The 18,384-nt window shown below is 39.5% G+C and overlaps 1 protein-coding gene across 1 annotated transcript in view; it reads right to left on the bottom strand.

Annotated features, from left to right (window-relative positions):
• Positions 1–620: 620 nt before the first annotated feature.
• The window catches only part of eif3ea (eukaryotic translation initiation factor 3, subunit E, a), a 43,199-nt gene continuing 25,435 nt past the window's right edge, over positions 621–18,384 (bottom strand). Inside the window, exons 8-13 of the mRNA XM_081387952.1 lie at positions 16,416–16,542; positions 14,307–14,408; positions 7,847–7,956; positions 3,650–3,752; positions 1,566–1,700; positions 621–832 (exon numbers count right to left, since the gene is read on the bottom strand). Of these exons, the coding sequence (XP_081244078.1) occupies positions 797–832; positions 1,566–1,700; positions 3,650–3,752; positions 7,847–7,956; positions 14,307–14,408; positions 16,416–16,542 (613 nt within the window). The 3' untranslated portion in view covers positions 621–796. The remainder of the gene's footprint in view (positions 833–1,565; positions 1,701–3,649; positions 3,753–7,846; positions 7,957–14,306; positions 14,409–16,415; positions 16,543–18,384) is intronic.

Genomic DNA, 18,384 nt, shown 5'->3' with positions numbered 1-18,384 from the left:
TAGCCCACCCCCCCTTCCTCCCCGCCTGCTCGCTCGCTGGGAAAGTAAAGGTGACGTCAGTTGTTTTAGATGTCTGGCTGGGAGCCCGAGCGCTGTGGCAGCTATAAGCCCCCTCTTCACTCGTCCGGAGAGACAGGGCCCATAAACATGTCAGCTGATAGAGAGGCCAAAGCAGACATTAAGACACGCTTCGAATCCCAGCCTGCAGCGTCTGCGAACGGTAGGGATGGAAACAGAAAACGTATAGAGCGTTAGGCTGTAGGTGTCGTGCGCGGAAGATGTGATGAGATGGGAAAGGTGGAGAGGCATTACGTTGATTGTCTAGCGCATCTGACGTGCCCGTCTGCGAACAAAGAGGACGAGCGGCATTGAAAATGACAACGCGAGTTCGGGATGATCACCTTTCCGTGCCCTCTTCGCATAACAGCGCCGTAAACGCAGCAGACTAAACACTCATTCATCATTACGGCGCATGCATGTGCAGCGGCACAAAACCCCCCATCCCACTCAGTGACTCAGAGCACATTAAAACTTCATCTATTACACAAAAGATCACAACCACTTAACCCTCAACCACCATTCGCAATGTCCAGGAATAAAATGCAAGCATGAGGTGAAGATGGTTTTGTAAGGTTTTTTTTATTATTTATTTAATACCAGATGCATTGAACCCAAGTTCAAAAATAAGGCCTCTGTCTCGCTCCTTTGAGGGACACGAGAGGGAGAACAGGATGTTCGGCCGCAATATGGGAATGCTGGAAGGTTAGATGGGAGCGTACGGTCTGCAGAGATCCACTCAGAAGCCAGAATCCTGACCCGCCCAGTTTGGAGTCTGAATAGAGAGGAAGAGAGAGCCAAAAGATGTCATTACCCAACACAAATGAAGGTGAGTTCAATATAAATGAGTGAACATGCAACTGAGACCATCTACTACAGAACCGCAGTCGTTCCTTAAGTACAAGCAGTTCAAGTTCACGTTCGCGCCTTTTCCGTTTGCTTTAAAATTGCGTCTGGCCAAACACATCAAAATACAGGACTGTGTGTTATGACCTTTGCCACTGTGGTGTTTGTGCGAGCGAGTCACTTAAATGACGTGGTTTGAGGGACCGAGACATTTAAAGGCCGTTATTTGGGAAACGTTCTATTTCAAACAAAAGAGAGGGCACGTTTGTCGTGGGCCAATCAGTGCACACATACGAGATCAAACGGAGACAGACTGGACCCCAAGCAAAACATCTGTGGTGACTCCTAAACGCAGGGAACTCCATGGAGCGTGTGTGTGATTGTGTGCAAGCGTTATTTACTCTGCAGCGCTGAGTCATAGGACTCAGACCTTCTTCTTTATGGCTGAGCTGTGCTACCTTGTCATTAGGCCTTTGAAGAAAAACGGCATGATGAAAGCGCTCGCTGTGTTAAACCTGCTCTTACTGGTTTACACTGTGTAAAGACAGTTCTGGGCTGATTGCCGCTCGGCATTCTTCTGGATAGATCATTTATGTGTGTAAACTACAGGGCTCAAGACAAAAAGAGATGAGATCAGATAAAAGAGATGCAGAGATGCTGACCTCAGTCCTGTTCGCGTTGGTCTGCTTCTTCTCGATGTTCATGGCCAGCATTTGGCTTCGGAACGAAAGGCTCTTGGTTTTCTCGATCACCTGCTGATATGGCGATATGGCGTTGTTGCCCATCACCACGTGTCCCTGCCAAAGGAAAGAGGAGAGGAAAAGAGTGTCAGAGCTAAACTCAGGGAACACCGATCCTTTTCTGTTCCCACAGACACACGGACATGTATTCACAACCTCCTCACAGTCAGCTCAAAACACACAGGAGCTAATTCTAGGTCATTCCAGTAGAATGCCATGTGATTTGTGAGATCAGAAGTCTCGTTACTTGTTTGTGCTGTTATGACATGTTAAGTTCCTAGATCAATTGACAAAAAAAAAGTCACACAAACATTATTTATTAATATATATATATATATATATATATATATATATATATATATATATATATATATATATATATATATATATATATATATATATATATATATATATATATATATATATAACTGCTCGAAAGTTTAGAAAACTTAAAAAAAATTAAGTTATTATTAGGCATGAACTCATTAAATTAATCAAAATTTACAGTAAAGACATAGCATTACAAAAGATTTATACTTCAAATGCTGCTTTTTGAACGTTCTATCAAATAATCCTGAAAAAATATATATCAGTTTCCCCAAAATATTAAGCAGTACAATACAAATGATGATATGAAAAAATGGTTTAAGCACCAAATCAGCGTATTAGAATGATTTTGAAAGATCATGTGACTGGAGTAATGGCTACTGAAAATTAAAAGCACAGTATGCAAGTTTCGCCACTAGAGGTCGCTTATTCAAAACCATAACAAAGGCGTAGCTTGATGACGTTGCGAGTGAGTGTGGAATCATGGAACTTGTCATCTTCACCTCCACAGCCGATGGAAAGCAATCTTACGGGACTTAGCAGAAATCATGTTCATGGATGAGCGAACGTATTGAAGTTTTATTAACGTTACTGTGGTTTGAAGCAGGACGGGGCCGAGAACCGTGGGAGCGGAGCGAGCGAATGCTAACAAGAAACACCTGCGCAACACACTGGTATCGAGTCCCATGGAGGAGCTCGGGAGCTTTTATTATTCTTATTATGCCGCATTCGGCCGCTGACAGTCCTTTCGCTTTGTTGTTTATATTTTTTTATATGATTAAAGTTATGTTTAACGTTTGCCAGTTCGGTGGTTCTTCCCTGAACTTGAACTTTATTACAGTTTTGTTTGAAATTACAGTTATGTTTGTAATAAATGAACTTTATTACAGTTATGTCTAATTATTTTATTTCATTCTAATAAAATAGCTGAATTACTACTCATTCAGGTCACTTTTTTAACTAATTAAAATTATACACATATATATATATATATATTTTTTTTTTTTTTTATTGAAACAATATAATACAATGTATTACGTGGTGGGAGAAAATCACCATGTGCACATTTTAATGGCAATTAAACATCATATGAACTTGTATTTTCAAATAGTTTTTAACATTAATGATACATTTAAAATTATTTATATTATCACTTATAATTATTACTTATTTTGTTTGTCTGGGTTAGGCATTAGTGCAGGGTCTAAGTGTATATAAATACAAAAAAACAATACAAAAAAATAAGAGTGTGTATATATATATATAAATATATATATATATATAAATAAAAATATAAATATAATATATAATTTTTATTTTATTTTTATTTTTTATAGTTTTCTAGAAAGTTAATAGAATATTAATCTTTGTCATGACTAAAAAAAGTAAAAGCTACACGTTTGTCACCATATTGAGAATGACCCTCCTTCAGGACTGTAATGACAGTCCTCTTACCCTCGAGGAAGGATATGGTGAGTAAGCGGGCACTGGGCAGAATTACTGACGTAATTGATTGCCTCTCCTTTATGTATTAAAGCAGAACATAATCCCCACACAAAAGAGGCTGAATTTGATTTTCGGACTAATTAAAGGACACTAACGCAGCATCTATCAATCGTTCGCTATTTGAGGAGGGCGGCAGAGAAACAAGAGTGAAATAAAATATGAGAGACTCTCACCAGTTTGGAGTCGATTTTGGCATCCAGCCTGGCATTGCGAATGAGGTTGACGATCCATCTTTCTGCCTCCTCGGGAGTCATATTCAGCTTATCGGCCAGCATACTGCGAGGCAAACACAGTCCATTAGGACAAACTTAGGTAAAAGGAGAACATTATATACACTGATGGTATTACGTGAAAATTGTGAGGTATATAACAAGCTTGTGGAGTGTGTGCATGCAGGTTTAAAGTGCTGATCGAAAGTGCTGGATGATAATGGGTTTACTGTCATACCTCAGCATTTAGATGTCTGGTCAAGAGTGACAAATGCTTTGCATTATCTGTGATTCTAATCGTACTAAGAAACCCATAAATATGGAATACAATTACATCATTGCGTTTCGTGGATATGAGGTCAAGGTAACGATAAAACAAACTTTGCAGACAAGAATAAAATGACACAGCTTGGGCTTGCATGGCTACTGACCATCCAATGGCATTTTGGAAAAACCATTCATAAATAAAGCCAGGTGTCTCCTCCACGAATGTGTCATTGAGGGAGGAAGGTGGCAGCAGGGGCTCAAGTGTTCTTTGATCCAAAATCCTACAATACCGCAGCTGGCTTTCTTTTCGACTAAGCTCATTCCGTGCTAGTCAAAAAGAGCCGGCTTGTCCCATTCTGTTCTGTAAGTAAAGCCAACACACCAGGTTTCCAATGCTTTCGCAGTGAAAGGTTAACTCAATCACCCACCGTGGCAACAGCATGGATCTGGAGACAGGCAGAGATGACAGCTTATATCATTTCACTCCCAGTGAAACCCTCAGAAAATGATGCGTGACAGGCTAGATTGGTCATAAAGCTCATTATTTAAGAGCTAACCGCCAACGAATGTGCCGGTTGTCACATCACGAGTTCCAAGCCGGTGATGGTTAACACATGTCCAACATCAAGCAGTGACACTCGGTGCGGGAAAAAGGAATGCCTGTCGACTCCAGGGGTTAAAGCAGGGACATGAAATCCAAGCTCTTCGCCAGCCCCAAAGCATGCGGCGCACTGATGAACAATTACAACCGAAAAGGAACAGGAAACCAATTAAGACACTGGGAAGTTTAGATAGCTGAACATCCATTACAGGCCCACAGACCTAGGTCTAGACCATGTCTGAAATGAAGCAGACAAATTGTGAGCTTTAACAGAAAAATAAAATGGAAATGCAGAATTGCATGATAGATAAACATCTAAGACAAACTCGGTGCTGCAAGTGATGCAAGAGACAATGAATATTATTTCACTGATTTGATTAAGTGGTGACACATGTCAGTCAAGCCAAAGTCAAAGATCAACTCAAAAAACACATAAGATCGAGTTTCCTCTTAGGGGAGCTAACCCTCCGGACAAGCTAAACCAGAGACCAAGGTCAACCACTGCCTCAGTGCAATGAAATGGCCCACACACACACTAATCTAATTTTACCCAGAAGTTTGACTTTAAAACAAGAAGGAAAAAAAGTCGTACTTGCACATGCTTGCCACTAATATGAATGAAAGTCTGAACTGAAACCAAAAATATACAAACGCTGAAAGAAGTAATTATGGAAAAGAAAGGTCGGGTGAATGAACCACTCAAGCATAAGTGCCTGACATGGCGTTTTAAGCCAAGTTGCTTGACTCCCCTCGCTGCAGTCTCATTTTACACAGGAATAAACCTGGTCCTCTGGGGTTAGGGGGTGAAGGGTAAGGATCGTTTTCACTTCAACCCCCTTACATGTACCGGCTCCTCGCAGTTGATTTATCCAATTCCGATTCCAGGCCGGTGGGACTGAGGCAACCAGTCTCACTCCAGGATCCGTAGACAGCTAAAAGGTCAGCTGTGAATTCATACAGTGCTGACCAGCTCTAAAGAAGTTTTTAACATGGTGTACTTAAACGCATTGTTAAATATTTCCATTGGAAGGCACAAATAGATTCACATCATTGGAAGTGACCTCTGCTTCATATCTTGGGGGAAAATGTATTCCCCTCTTCCCACTAAAACAACCTTCCCTCTTTCTAATTGTTAATTTTAAAAAGAGTAAAAAATGAACAATAAAAACCCGATGGGAAGGGAATTCAATTTTTTTTTTTTTACCAAAAATAAAACCATCCAGATTGAATACAACAATGTCTCCTATGTGCTTGGCCCCACAAATCAACTGCAAAATGGATTAATGTGGACTGTGAGAGATCACATTGTTTTACAGATGATAAGATCGTAGACATCAACTAAAATGTTCATCAGATGCACACAAACTTTCTACTCAAATAAAGGCCAATGAATGCAAAATTGGGAATTTAAGACTTTTGAGGGCAAGAGACTAATACAAATGCCTTCATAAGCGCAAGTCATAAAATCAGATTTCAAATAGAGCCTTCTCAGACATTTTTATGTATAAAGCCATTTGTAGTTGTGGTCTTTTTTTTGGTGTAGGCTGAGGGCAAAAAACACAGGAAAAAAATATTCTGCCTACCCGTTCAAGGCCAACAACTGTAAACATAACAAAACTGCTACAAAACTTGCATGCGTTTCATTTGAGCCCACAATTAGCTGCAGAGGCCTTCTGCGTAATGTACCAATGACATGCACTAGTAAACCAAAAATGGATGTTTTCCAATCCTCTATATCCTCTAAACAGACATAACACTGTCTTTCAGGCAACTCCTTTGAGCTACTAACCTGAACAGATAAACAGCAATCACAATTCGGTTTCCTAGTTCAGCATTACATTTGTCGCCTTTGACAAGAAAATGGATTCAATTGCAACGAGACTGCCAAAAAAGAGCCAAGACTCCAAATCAATTCCAGACTATCTGCAACTGGAGATTTGGACAGAGCCTGATCACATTCCATGTTTCAACCTTGACTCCAGCCCTTCTCGGTTTAATACAGCTCAGAAAATGTGAGCGAGCAATTAGGCTGTACAATGAAGCATGGAAATAGTGCGAGAACCTTTTTGATCACCGGGTGTGCGTTTAGAAGAGAAATAACAGATTCTGAATGTCTGTCTATGTTTGCACGTGCACTGCTGGGAAAAAAAACCCCTCCTTTCATCAAACATGGTATATGATATTGTGTCGGGTGAGTGTGTGCATTCACGAACATGGACCTTTCGGGATTTACAGGATGTCATAAATCCCCAGAGGTAGATGCAACCTGTTAGCAGATCTCCAGTTTGCCGTCAAGTGCTTTCTGCTTGGTGCAGAGGCGGTGGCGGGAAAAAGAATGCAGGACAGATGCTCAACGACTACTAGTTATGAAAGCTCATTAAACAGGCAGGAGGGCAACGCGGCCTCTCTGCTCTGCACTCCGTCACTGAAAGGCTAATAGGAACCAGACACAGGGAAACCAGTGACACCCGCCCAAACCTCTCTTTCCATGCAGACCACTTCTTTTCCACCAATGGAAAATGTTGGGGACTGAAACCATTGCATGTCTTCTCTGGAAGCCTACAATGCCTTATAAATACCGTAAAATAGGCAATAAAAAAGTACAACCAGAGTAAAGTGGTAATAAAACACCTGCCGTAACGCAGACCGGAGAGTCTATGATGCATCGTGTCAGTGGTAATTGAACTGTGTGGATCAATGGACAACATAAATCACTGTAAATTTATCTTTACTATTCTCTTTAACCGGTTTAATTAAGGCAATATTCCTCTTCGGTTGCACTCTAAGTGAATTAGCGCAGACAAAAATTCCAAACGGCACTTTCTTTACGACGACGTGAGAAGTCGCAACAGACAATAACGGAGTAAGTGGCGTTTAGAAGAGAAAAATCTGCTGTATTATCCACAGACGGGGCGCACCCATTAAGATCCTCCCGAGGGCCAATATGTAGACCCTTTAGACATGCTTCAAAACAGATGGGTGGATGTGCCTGGGATGTCTGGTTCTGAATGCGTGTCTCCATGTGTGAGATTGAGGTGCTGGCAGCCGGTCTCTGGACATGCTTCCTCTAGCACACTGGGTAATAAAAACTTATCAGAGAGTGGAGTGGGAATGGAAGAGAGGAAACAGGAAGCGTTCCCACATTGTGGACACATTTTCAGACCTGCTACCTTTTTTTTTTTCATTCCTGACAACAATTTATCCATCAATTTGTCCACTTTAAATGGTATTTCAAAATGTGTTACATGATCCAGCAGTTATTTTGTACTAGATTGAAAATCATAAGTACTTACTTTATACTGATGCACTGGTGAATTCGGCAGAAAGTCTCGAAGATGAACAAACGAGCATTTTCGATGAAGTCCTCAAGGCACGCCACAAGAAAAAAATCATTCACCAGCACCTTCAAAAGATTGAAATGCTTACATTAGACACTGAATGCATTTTCATGCACACAATCTTACACTGATTATACTAAAACCAGGGATTTTCAAACTGTTTGATACCACAGATGCTAAAATATGATGATTCTTTTGCATGAACCCCTGAAACAAAGGCTTTTTATTTTCATACACTATACACTCACCTAAAGGATTATTAGGAACACCATACTAATACTGTGTTTGACCCCCTTTCGCCTTCAGAACTGCCTTAATTCTACGTGGCATTGATTCAACAAGGTGCTGAAAGCATTCTTTAGAAATGTTGGCCCATATTGATAGAATAGCATCTTGCAGTTGATGGAGATTTGTGGGATGCACATTCATCCCTGGTGACTGTGGGGGCCATTTTAGTACAGTGAACTCATTGTCATGTTCAAGAAACCAGTTTGAAATGATTTGAGCTTTGTGACATGGTGCATTATCCTGCTGGAAGTAGCCATCAGAGGATGGGTACATGGTGGTCATAAAGGGATGGACATGGTCAGAAACAATGCTCAGGTAGGCTGTGGCATTTAAACGATGCCCAATTGGCACTAAGGGGCCTAAAGTGTGCCAAGAAAACATCCCCCACACCATTACACCACCACCACCAGCCTGCACAGTGGTAACAAGGCATGATGGATCCATGTTCTCATTCTGTTTACGCCAAATTCTGACTCTACCATCTGAATGTCTCAACAGAAATCGAGACTCATCAGACCAGGCAACATTTTTCCAGTCTTCAACTGTCCAATTTTGGTGAGCTCGTGAAAATTGTAGCCTCTTTTTCCTATTTGTAGTGGAGATGAGTGGTACCCGGTGGGGTCTTCTGCTGTTGTAGCCTTGTAACGAGTGGTTATTTCAGTCAAAGTTGCTCTTCTATCAGCTTGAATCAGTCGGCCCATTCTCCTCTGACCTCTAGCATCAACAAGGCATTTTCGCCCACAGGACTGCCGCATACTGGATGTTTTTCCCTTTTTACACCGTTCTTTGTCAATCCTAGAAATGGTTGTGCGTGAAAATCCCAGAAACTGAGCAGATTGTGAAATACTCAGACCGGCCCGTCTGGCACCAACAACCATGCCACGCTCAAAATTGCTTAAATCACCTTTCTTTCCCATTCTGACATTCAGTTTGGAGTTCAGGAGATTGTCTTGACCAGGACCACAACCCTAAATGCATTGAAGCAACTGCCATGTGATTGGTTGATTAGATAATTGCATTAATGAGAAATTGAACAGGTGTTCCTAATAATCCTTTAGGTGAGTGTAGATTTCTAATACAATTATAATACAAAAATGTTTGGGCCCCAAATCAATGTTGAAAATAGTTGCGCTGTTTAACTGTGATACATTATTTTGTATTCAGTAATTTTGATCACTTTAATGCATCATTGCATAAAATAATTAGTATTTAAAAAATAAAATCTCTGCATTTTTTATATATACATATACACACACACACACACACAAATATTAATGTAAGCGCCTGTCAACAGTTTGATGTCAAAACTGGGAGAGAGAAAGAAATCACTGTTTTAATGTTTTAGGATTTATAAGAGTTTGGTCCAAAAATTTGCTGGAACACAGAAAACTGTGGCTAAACTGGACAATGACCAGAACAGGAAGTTTATATAAACTCAGAACTGAAATAAAAACAGTTCCACTTTATCCAAGGTCTCTGTAATAGCACCTGGTTTGGGAGTAACGGTATGGGAAAAAGGCCAAAAGCAAGCATTATGACAAATTATGGAAATGAATTTGTAGCTGCAGGTTAAAGCAATGGAAGCCTATAGTTAACACATATACAACAGTGTTTAATGCTATCCTCAGGAGAAAACCATTATCTGGAAGCACAAAAAAAGGAAAATCTGGGGTCATTCTCAGCACTCTAAACTAACCACAGATCTTGGAATTCCACAGTCCCCACATGAAACGGAGCAGGAACAGAGCCAGCCACTGAATCCACCGCAATGGCTGTGACTTATCGCCATTTGTCTTGCCCATTGCCGCAGGGTCCATCGGAACCAATTTACAGTGCCACTGCTTTCAAACATCTCAACTACAGTCTACTATCAATCTCAGCTGAGCTCTGATCACCGCATACTAACCTCCACATCCTAAAGAGACCTGGTGTGCTTTACTTTGCTGTCAAAACGCAAATAGTGCGGTGCATTCCACTCAGCTGAAGACATGTGGGAGCCCCTGCTGTCTCTGCACGGTTCACATGCAGTCCCCCGTCCCGCGTCTTCGTGTGCACGTCTGCGCTCACAGCCCCCGCTTTGTTTGCTTAGGCTTGAGAGCTACTATCTCCGTTGTTCTGCTTGAAGCAATCCCAACTACATGGCCATGGCCCTATCAGCCAACACACATTTCATCATTGACATTGTCTTATCTTAAGCTGATAACGGTTCGCTTAAGTGCTATAATTACTGTTGAGGTTTTTTTTGTAAGAGGGGGAGAGAAGTAGGCTACAGCAACTTTGTAGCAGAACAAAAAATGTCAATTTATGCTTAACTTACTGGAATCTAAAAGTGCAGCTTTAGGTTTTTTTTTTTTTTTTTTCCTTCAGTCTTCCAAAAGATTGAAAACAGGGCTATATAAGGTTGTGTCTATGTTTTATGCATAGCATAGACATTATGAGCCCAAACCATTGTGCAAATGGCCCCTCTCCGCTGAGATGGATCAACTGAAGAAGGAAAAATTACAAAAGCTGACTGGATAAGCATGATAAGGTAATCACGATGCAAAGTAAGCAATGTGATGATCCACAGCTTGAAGAAAATCCCAGAACACTTATGCGGTCAGTCTCTCCAGATCCAGGACCGTGTCCAGTTGGAGTGAATCACAGGCCTGCAGAACCTCTGGAGCCATGGGTGCCGATGATATGCTAAGGAATTGCTTGTAAACAACAGTACTGTATTTGGGTTATTTTAGCTTATTTTAGACATCAAGTATGAGGTCAGTATGATTTATTTTTTAAATAAATCAACTACCGTTTTCAACAATGATAATAATAAGAAATGTTTCTTGAGCACCAAATAATTTCTAAAGGATCATGTGACACTGAAGACTGGAGTAATGATGCTGAAAATTCAGCTTTGCATCACAGGAGTAAATTACAATTGAAAATATATTAAAATAAAAACAGTAATACAGTTTACAGTAATACATAAAATGAAGAGGGTAATACTTTTCAGTGGACCCTGACTGGATCTTTATGACTTTCGTAAATTACTTTTTTTGCAGCAGCAGCAGTCAACAGACATATATGCGCTTTACACACACACACACACACACATATACATAGACACATATATATATATATATATATATATATATATATATATATATATATATATATATATATATATATATATATATATATGTATGTATGTATGTATGTATGTATGTATACAACACAATATATTTTTAATATTTATTTCTTTTTGGGCCTCAAGCATCTCCCCTTTCAATAATATTTTCTTTATTAATAAAATAAATAAATAAATAAATAAATTGATCCCTATTAGAGAAAAGTGTTAATATCCTTTTTACCCACTTAAAATTAAGTTGCTCATTTGGGTCATACAACTTGTTTTTTTCTTTTACAATCACTTAAATAAATAGTTACTGTAATGAACTTGTTTGAAGGGGAGGGGATGTTTGTTTTCGTACGAGTAAAGGCGGTTAAGAGCAAACAGTCTGATGACTCGCAAGGCTTCGGCAGTCTAACAGGAAAAGCCTTGGGCTATTGTAGAAGGGCAACTCAGATTTTGTAAGTCACCACTCAATCAGACTGTGATTTTGTAAGCATTTATAGCTGACATACATCTGAGCCTAGCCAGTTATGCTCACATGCCACATAGTTTAACTGTTTTTTTTCTTTGTGCAGCTTGTGATCTCGATAATGCCTCAGGCTTTCATAATCAGGGTCAGGACTAATTAGTGGCCGTTTATGCAGTGTCTGGGCTGGACTCTGGTTGTAGAATGCGCCTGGTTCTGGTAGTCCAGTAGCCGGGGGGCTCTCACGAGATCTCACAGATGCAGGTGTGCTAATCATTGCTCGCCTTACAAACCCTGGACTCCAAGCATGCAAAGTGTAATAGAGATCTCCCAAATGACTCGATCATTTAGACCAGCAGAGACCCCCCAAAAAAACTTCTGGTGATTTAGGCACTCCTTTTCTTCTACGCTTCTTGACGATAAACGTCTAGAATGAAAAACAGCTGGCCTGATCAAATGGGCACTCGCACAAGAGTAAATGTTTATAAATCATGTCAGCATTTTAGGAAGGTTCCCATCTCAATGTTAAGTTGGGTTATTTCATTCTCCTATAAAAAGCCTGCTATTTAACATACAAGGTGCTTGTTAATAAACAAAACTGAATTGTTTTATTTTGGGCAATGGTAGACGACGGGCAGTGCGACTGGTCTTTGAATTCATTATAATTTAGAGAATGGGAATGAGTTTCGACATAAATGCACACTAGGCTAAAGGCACTCAAGCTAATTACGCTTGGGATGAATCTTTGTAATGTAATGTGTTTACAGCAACCAAGAATGCGCCTGAAGGCCATTTCTGGCTTTTATCACACTAAGACTTTCTTATAATACTTTTTGCCATTTAAGATTTGGCACGTTTGTGGGGAAGCTTACCAAATGCATTTATGTTGAAATGTAATGTTTTCCAGGGTCAGGATGGCGAACAAATCTCTGTGCCGTGCCAACAATGTCTGTAATCGCATGGTAGCAAAAGTCATTTGCACTATTCCCTACACTATGTTAATGATAATACCAATTCACTGAAAAGAAAAATCTTCTCTTACTAAAGCCAAGACGTGATTAATTCCGTGTTCAGTGTTTTGTACCAGCAGCTCTAAAATCTTGAAAATTGAAAATGAAAACGGTCATCATTTATGTGCCTTCAATTTGTTCCAAAACTGGCCATTTTTTCCTTTACGTAGAACACAGGAGAACACAAAGGAGAAATTTTGAAGATGGTGAGAGTGGATTAAAGCTTTCAAGTTTAAAACAAAAATGAATAAGCACTATAAAAGTGGTCCTTTAAGACTCATATTCCAAGACTTAAGATAGTTTTGTCAGAGAAAGACAAAAAATTAAAATCATTATACATGAACTACAACATGCAATATATCCACCCTAGTCATCTGAATTCATAAGAAAAATACCAATGTATGATTCATGAACAAATTGAGTCTGATCTTTTCAATCAATTAGTCTGAAAGATTCATTTATGATTCTAATCTGATTGTTGATTTTGAATCACTGACTCCAACAGCTCACTGCAGGAGAAGATTACGAGTGAATAGACTAAATTAATTTTGGTCCTCACATGAAACTACCGTATGACTTCAACAGGCTTGGAAAAAAGTTCACAAGTTGTATGGATCACTTTTATGGTCCCTTGGTCTCTTTTCAATAAAAACTGCATGGAAAAGATTGATTTTTGAGGTGAGCTATTCCTTTGAAACAGCTTTTAACTCTATTCTGTTGTGTTTTTGTTTTGTTCGGTGCGGTGTTGGCACTGGGAGTCAGTAGTTTAACTGTAAAAACAGACAGAATGACACAGCAGGGCAAGGGTGAAAACTGATGAAGTGACCATTATGGAAGGCCATTTATAAACGGGAACAAAAATACAGATCACTGGCTTGTCTGTACCGCAGAAAGCTCTTTCCAGTGCGCGTGTCCGCCTCTGCACACCAAAAGCACTTCTTGTTAACCATCCCACTGATCTGACAATTACCGGCTATCATAAAAACATGACAAATGGTGAGTCAGAGGCTGTTTCAGGGGCCCACTGCCACAGCTGCCCATGACACCGCGGCATGCAGAGACCGCCTGAGCTTTAAGACCCCTTTCAGGGCCCGAAACAGAAGGGTAGGCTGTTTGTGACTGCAGAAAAGTGACAGACAGCATCGCTAATGACCATCAACAGTTATGGTAAAGTTCAGAGGACACTTCTGACAAATCAGAGGTCGAAGACTCAGTGTGATGTCATCACAACTCATCATTAGGGAAATTGACACATCATCTGCATAAGTTACAAAGTTAAAGGCTTTTTGTGGCAAGACAAGAAGTGAAGGATGAGCTCAACATCTTAGAAGAAGGATAGTCTCTTCAAACGCATTCACTAATGGAACCTGTTATGAAACGTTAGGAATCTTATGCTTTTGAAAAAAAACAGGAACATGACAGAAGATACAATCAATCTGTGAAGTCCCTATAAAGAGGAGGGTGTGCCATGCTTTTAAGGACACGCAAAGAAACAAGCTAATAAAAAGGTAACGGGAAAAGACAGCTGGAACTTACCGCCTCGCACTCTCGCAGCTTCTTCTGAGCACTATCAAAGTCAAAGTTCACGTACAGACACTCCACAAACTCTGTGATTGGATCTTTGTAGGTGTATGACTCCTAAAAAGAAGAGAACAAAAGAAAAATGAATGCAAAGTAGTTCTTTAAGGGAAAGTTCACGCAAGAAATAAACTCAAACTGGGGTGTGTTTTTCATTATAAATAAGTCTGCTTTATTAACAAATAGTTTCACATTACAAGCAGAGCTGATATCAGCTGTTCAAGCACAAAATTACTGCTTTCATCTTGTGGTTACAAACATGGCTGTCGACAAACTGTTGCATCTATTTTCTTAATTGACACAAGCTGAAAGTTAATTTGCCTACAGTAAAGAAATCAAGTCACATATATGGTAAATGGTAAAACTGTCTCTGAGAAGACTTGAAAACAGTGTGCAAGTAATATGGACTACTTTTATGGCACTTTTTCTGTTCTCGACAGCAGCCTGGTTTTTCCAACCACATTTTGGGATACCACATAAAAATGCTGAATGGAAACACTAATACGTGGCTTAAATAATAAATTATAATTAATTCATATAATATAACTAATTGAAATGTTAAAAATATCAAATAAATTAAATTTGCAACTTCCATTCACAACCATTCTCTTTTGCTGTATATGGAAAACAATAGCTTTAACATTCTGCAAAATATCTTCTGTGTTGTTCAATTGTAGAATGAAAATCTTACTGGTTTCAAACAAAATAAGGGTGAGCAGATGATCAGAGAACTTATTTTTGGTTGAACTCTTCCTGTCTGGTTGTATATAATAATGAGAATAACCTCTGCTTAATGTGCCATGTCTATAAACAGCCATGAGCTGAAAGACTTTAGTACAGTACAATCCCTTTAGCAGAGAACCTGATGGGATGAATCCCATTTGGATATGTGATAGTCTTTGGGTCTTCCCTGGATCTAAATACCATAGATGCTTGAGTAACCATGAGAAGAGAAACTTGTGCAGGGAGTATGGTGAGCACCTCAGGACACATGTTTAAGTGATTACGCAAAGGCTGCGGGATGTACTTATTTGGATTTCAGTGCCATTGATCTCTGAAGAAGCTACTGTTGTTGGACACACACATCAGAACACTACAATCAGACTGTCCAGCACCATTCATCAAATCTAATGGGTTCAAGACTCGCACGGCCTGAGGAGGCACATAGATAAACAGAGCTTTTATTTTCAGGCCAATATACACCGCTCGTTCATTCATTCTTTTCCACAGACACAGCGAGGTATAATATTCCCTGCAATGTTTTAGATGTATTAAATTCAAATAAAAATACACTTCTTTAACAGAGAGAGAAAGCATCGTTTATCTGGTGATGGGTAACCTCTTATTGAAAACATCTATCTGTACTCGCAAGGCCAGTGTGGATGATTGCAGGAAGACCAACAGAATACGAAACGGTTATCATTAAATAAGCACCACCTGACAAATTGCTCAAATTGAATTAAAAGAAAAAAGGCTTAGAATTTAATAAGCCTGAGGATAACACAAAGTAGCATGAATGCAAATGAAAAATGTTGTAACTTTTTTTTCTCGGCACACAAAGCATATTTTAACATAATCCATTTAATGTGTTCATAAATTAATAAAAAAAAACAATTATAATAATACAAACAAAATATAATATAATTTTTCGGCATATACTGATTACATTAATTTAATTACATTTTAATTCAACTGACAGCCCTAGTATAAAAACATTTATAATATATATATATATTTATATATACACATTAATAATAATAATGTTTAATTTGATAGTTTTTTATGGTGCATCACTACAACTATCAAATTAAACATTAATATAGAATACATGCATGTATATATGCATGTATAAATATTAAAATACTATATATATATTTTTTTTTTATTTAAATGTTGATACAAGAGCTGTCAGTTGATTTAAAAATGTAATCAAATTAATTTAATAGCATTACTTCATATTTTTATGAATATTTTTCAATAATAAAAAATGCAATAAAAGAATACATATTTACTGAGGGACATTTACAAACCAGTACATAATTGAAAAACCAAAGTCCTGTCTGATACCTGCTGGATGACTTTCACCAGATCCTTCAGCACCTGCCTACGCTTGCGGACGTCCTTGTTGGTGATGACAGCTGTGGTCAGATAGCGCAGTATGTGTGGGCACATGGTCTGAATAGCATTTAGGTACCTGCAAACAAAAACAAAAACAAAAACAACATTCACACGCTTGAAGGACAGCCATCATCTCTAAAGTGAAATTTGTCGAGGTTGGACACCGTTTTCACAGCAAAAATGTTCTATAACATTTACATTTATGCATTTGGCAGGTGCTTATCCAAAGTGACTTGCAATGCATTTCAAGGTACACATTCCCTGTGAATCGAACCCATTACCTTGGCGTTGCAAGCACCAACACTCTACTGTTTGAGCTACAAGAAAGCTGTAAGAACGATGAACTATCAGTTTCCCTATTCTCATATAGTGAACTTGCAGATTCTTGTTAAACAGAAGAACAAGAATCAGACCGTGTTGAAAGCACCTCTGTTCATTGGTCCCACTGTGGAGGGAAGGGAAAAGGAAAAGCCCCTTTCTAGACACGGATCACCAGCTACAGGCCTGCAGAGCAGTGAAACACTATCCCACCAGGGACTTGTTTTTCAGCCACAGGTCAACTAGCTGTGGGCTTCACCGAGAATGAAAGCTACATAGCACTACTATTACAACCCAAGACAAAGTTTCCTCTCTACCGACTAGAGACGTGCAAGAACTTTCTTATATGGACAAAAAAAAAAAAACATACAACAGATGCCTTGTCATAGGGCTAAGAGCTCCTGTTAAAGTGCACTTAACATTTTGAGTCAATTTGGAGGACGATCTCCGCGCCTGCGGTATCTGTACGAACATCTTTGACCCCCCCGCCTCCCTCATCCCGCCATACGAGGACCAAATTAAATTTCAAGGAGGAAGTGGAGCTGCTCTGCCTTGGCCAGGCCCTAAAGCTCCCTTACAGATTAGCATGGAGAAACACATGTCACTTGGAGGAAAAGGAGGAGGGCTGCCGGATGGTTTAATTAGCCGAAACAATTAAAGGGACAAGGGGGCCTGTGGCACTTGTGATGTTGGAGCTAAAAACAGCAGCGGGCTTCGGCGGCGTGTGATCCCAGTTGGCGCAGCCTTCGGTCTCTCCTCCCTTTGTAGTTGTCTGACTTCATGGCAAACCACAACACTTCATGCTGTGTTCCTGATTAACTTACACCTACTCGCTCTCCCAGGGAGGCTCCGATGGCCAGACCGCTCCCATGAGTCATGATGCCATATCTGGGCTTCGCACAAAAAAAAAAAAAAAAAAAACATTATCTAACGGAGCCCAACAGCTACGACCAAAGCCATGATACGGCGTAATCGGTTGCTAAATGACTTCGCAAGGAAAAGGGCAAAACAGGAAGTAGTAGTTCAATTTGAGTACGTCACATTCTCCTCAGGGAGGTAGGGATTTAGGATAGGGCTGCAACTAAAAACTACTTTGATAATAGATCAAGGTTTTGATTGTGTTCGAGTCTGGCCTAGGTCATGTTCCGCTCCTGTTTCGACTCTCTCTCAACGTACTTTCCTGTTGGAGCGGTTTAAAGTGATAGCTCACCCAAAAATTTACATTTTGTCATTTTCTCACCCTCAAGTTGTTCCAAACCAGTATGAGTTTCTTTCTTCTGTTGAACACAAAAGAAGATATTTTGAAGAATGTTGGTAACCAGACAGTTGACAGTAGCCATTGACTTCCATAGTATTTTTTTTTCTACCGTGGAACTCAATTGCTACCGTCAACTGTCTGGTTACCAACATTCTTCAAAATATCTTCTTTTGTGTTTAAATAACCAAAACGGCACCATTATTAAAATTCTGGCTTATACCAATAAGCTGGTGATTATTTTAATGTTATTGACAAATGATAAAAGACAATTATTCTATGTCATTCTTTTAAAACGTGTAAGTGAATTTAGTCACGAAATTGTTCAACATAATAATGTAAGTG

The sequence above is a fragment of the Scardinius erythrophthalmus genome (genome assembly GCF_964197995.2).
Source record: "Scardinius erythrophthalmus genome assembly, chromosome: 16".
Lineage (NCBI taxonomy): Eukaryota > Metazoa > Chordata > Actinopteri > Cypriniformes > Leuciscidae > Scardinius > Scardinius erythrophthalmus.
This window is presented reverse-complemented; position numbering and strand designations above follow the sequence as displayed.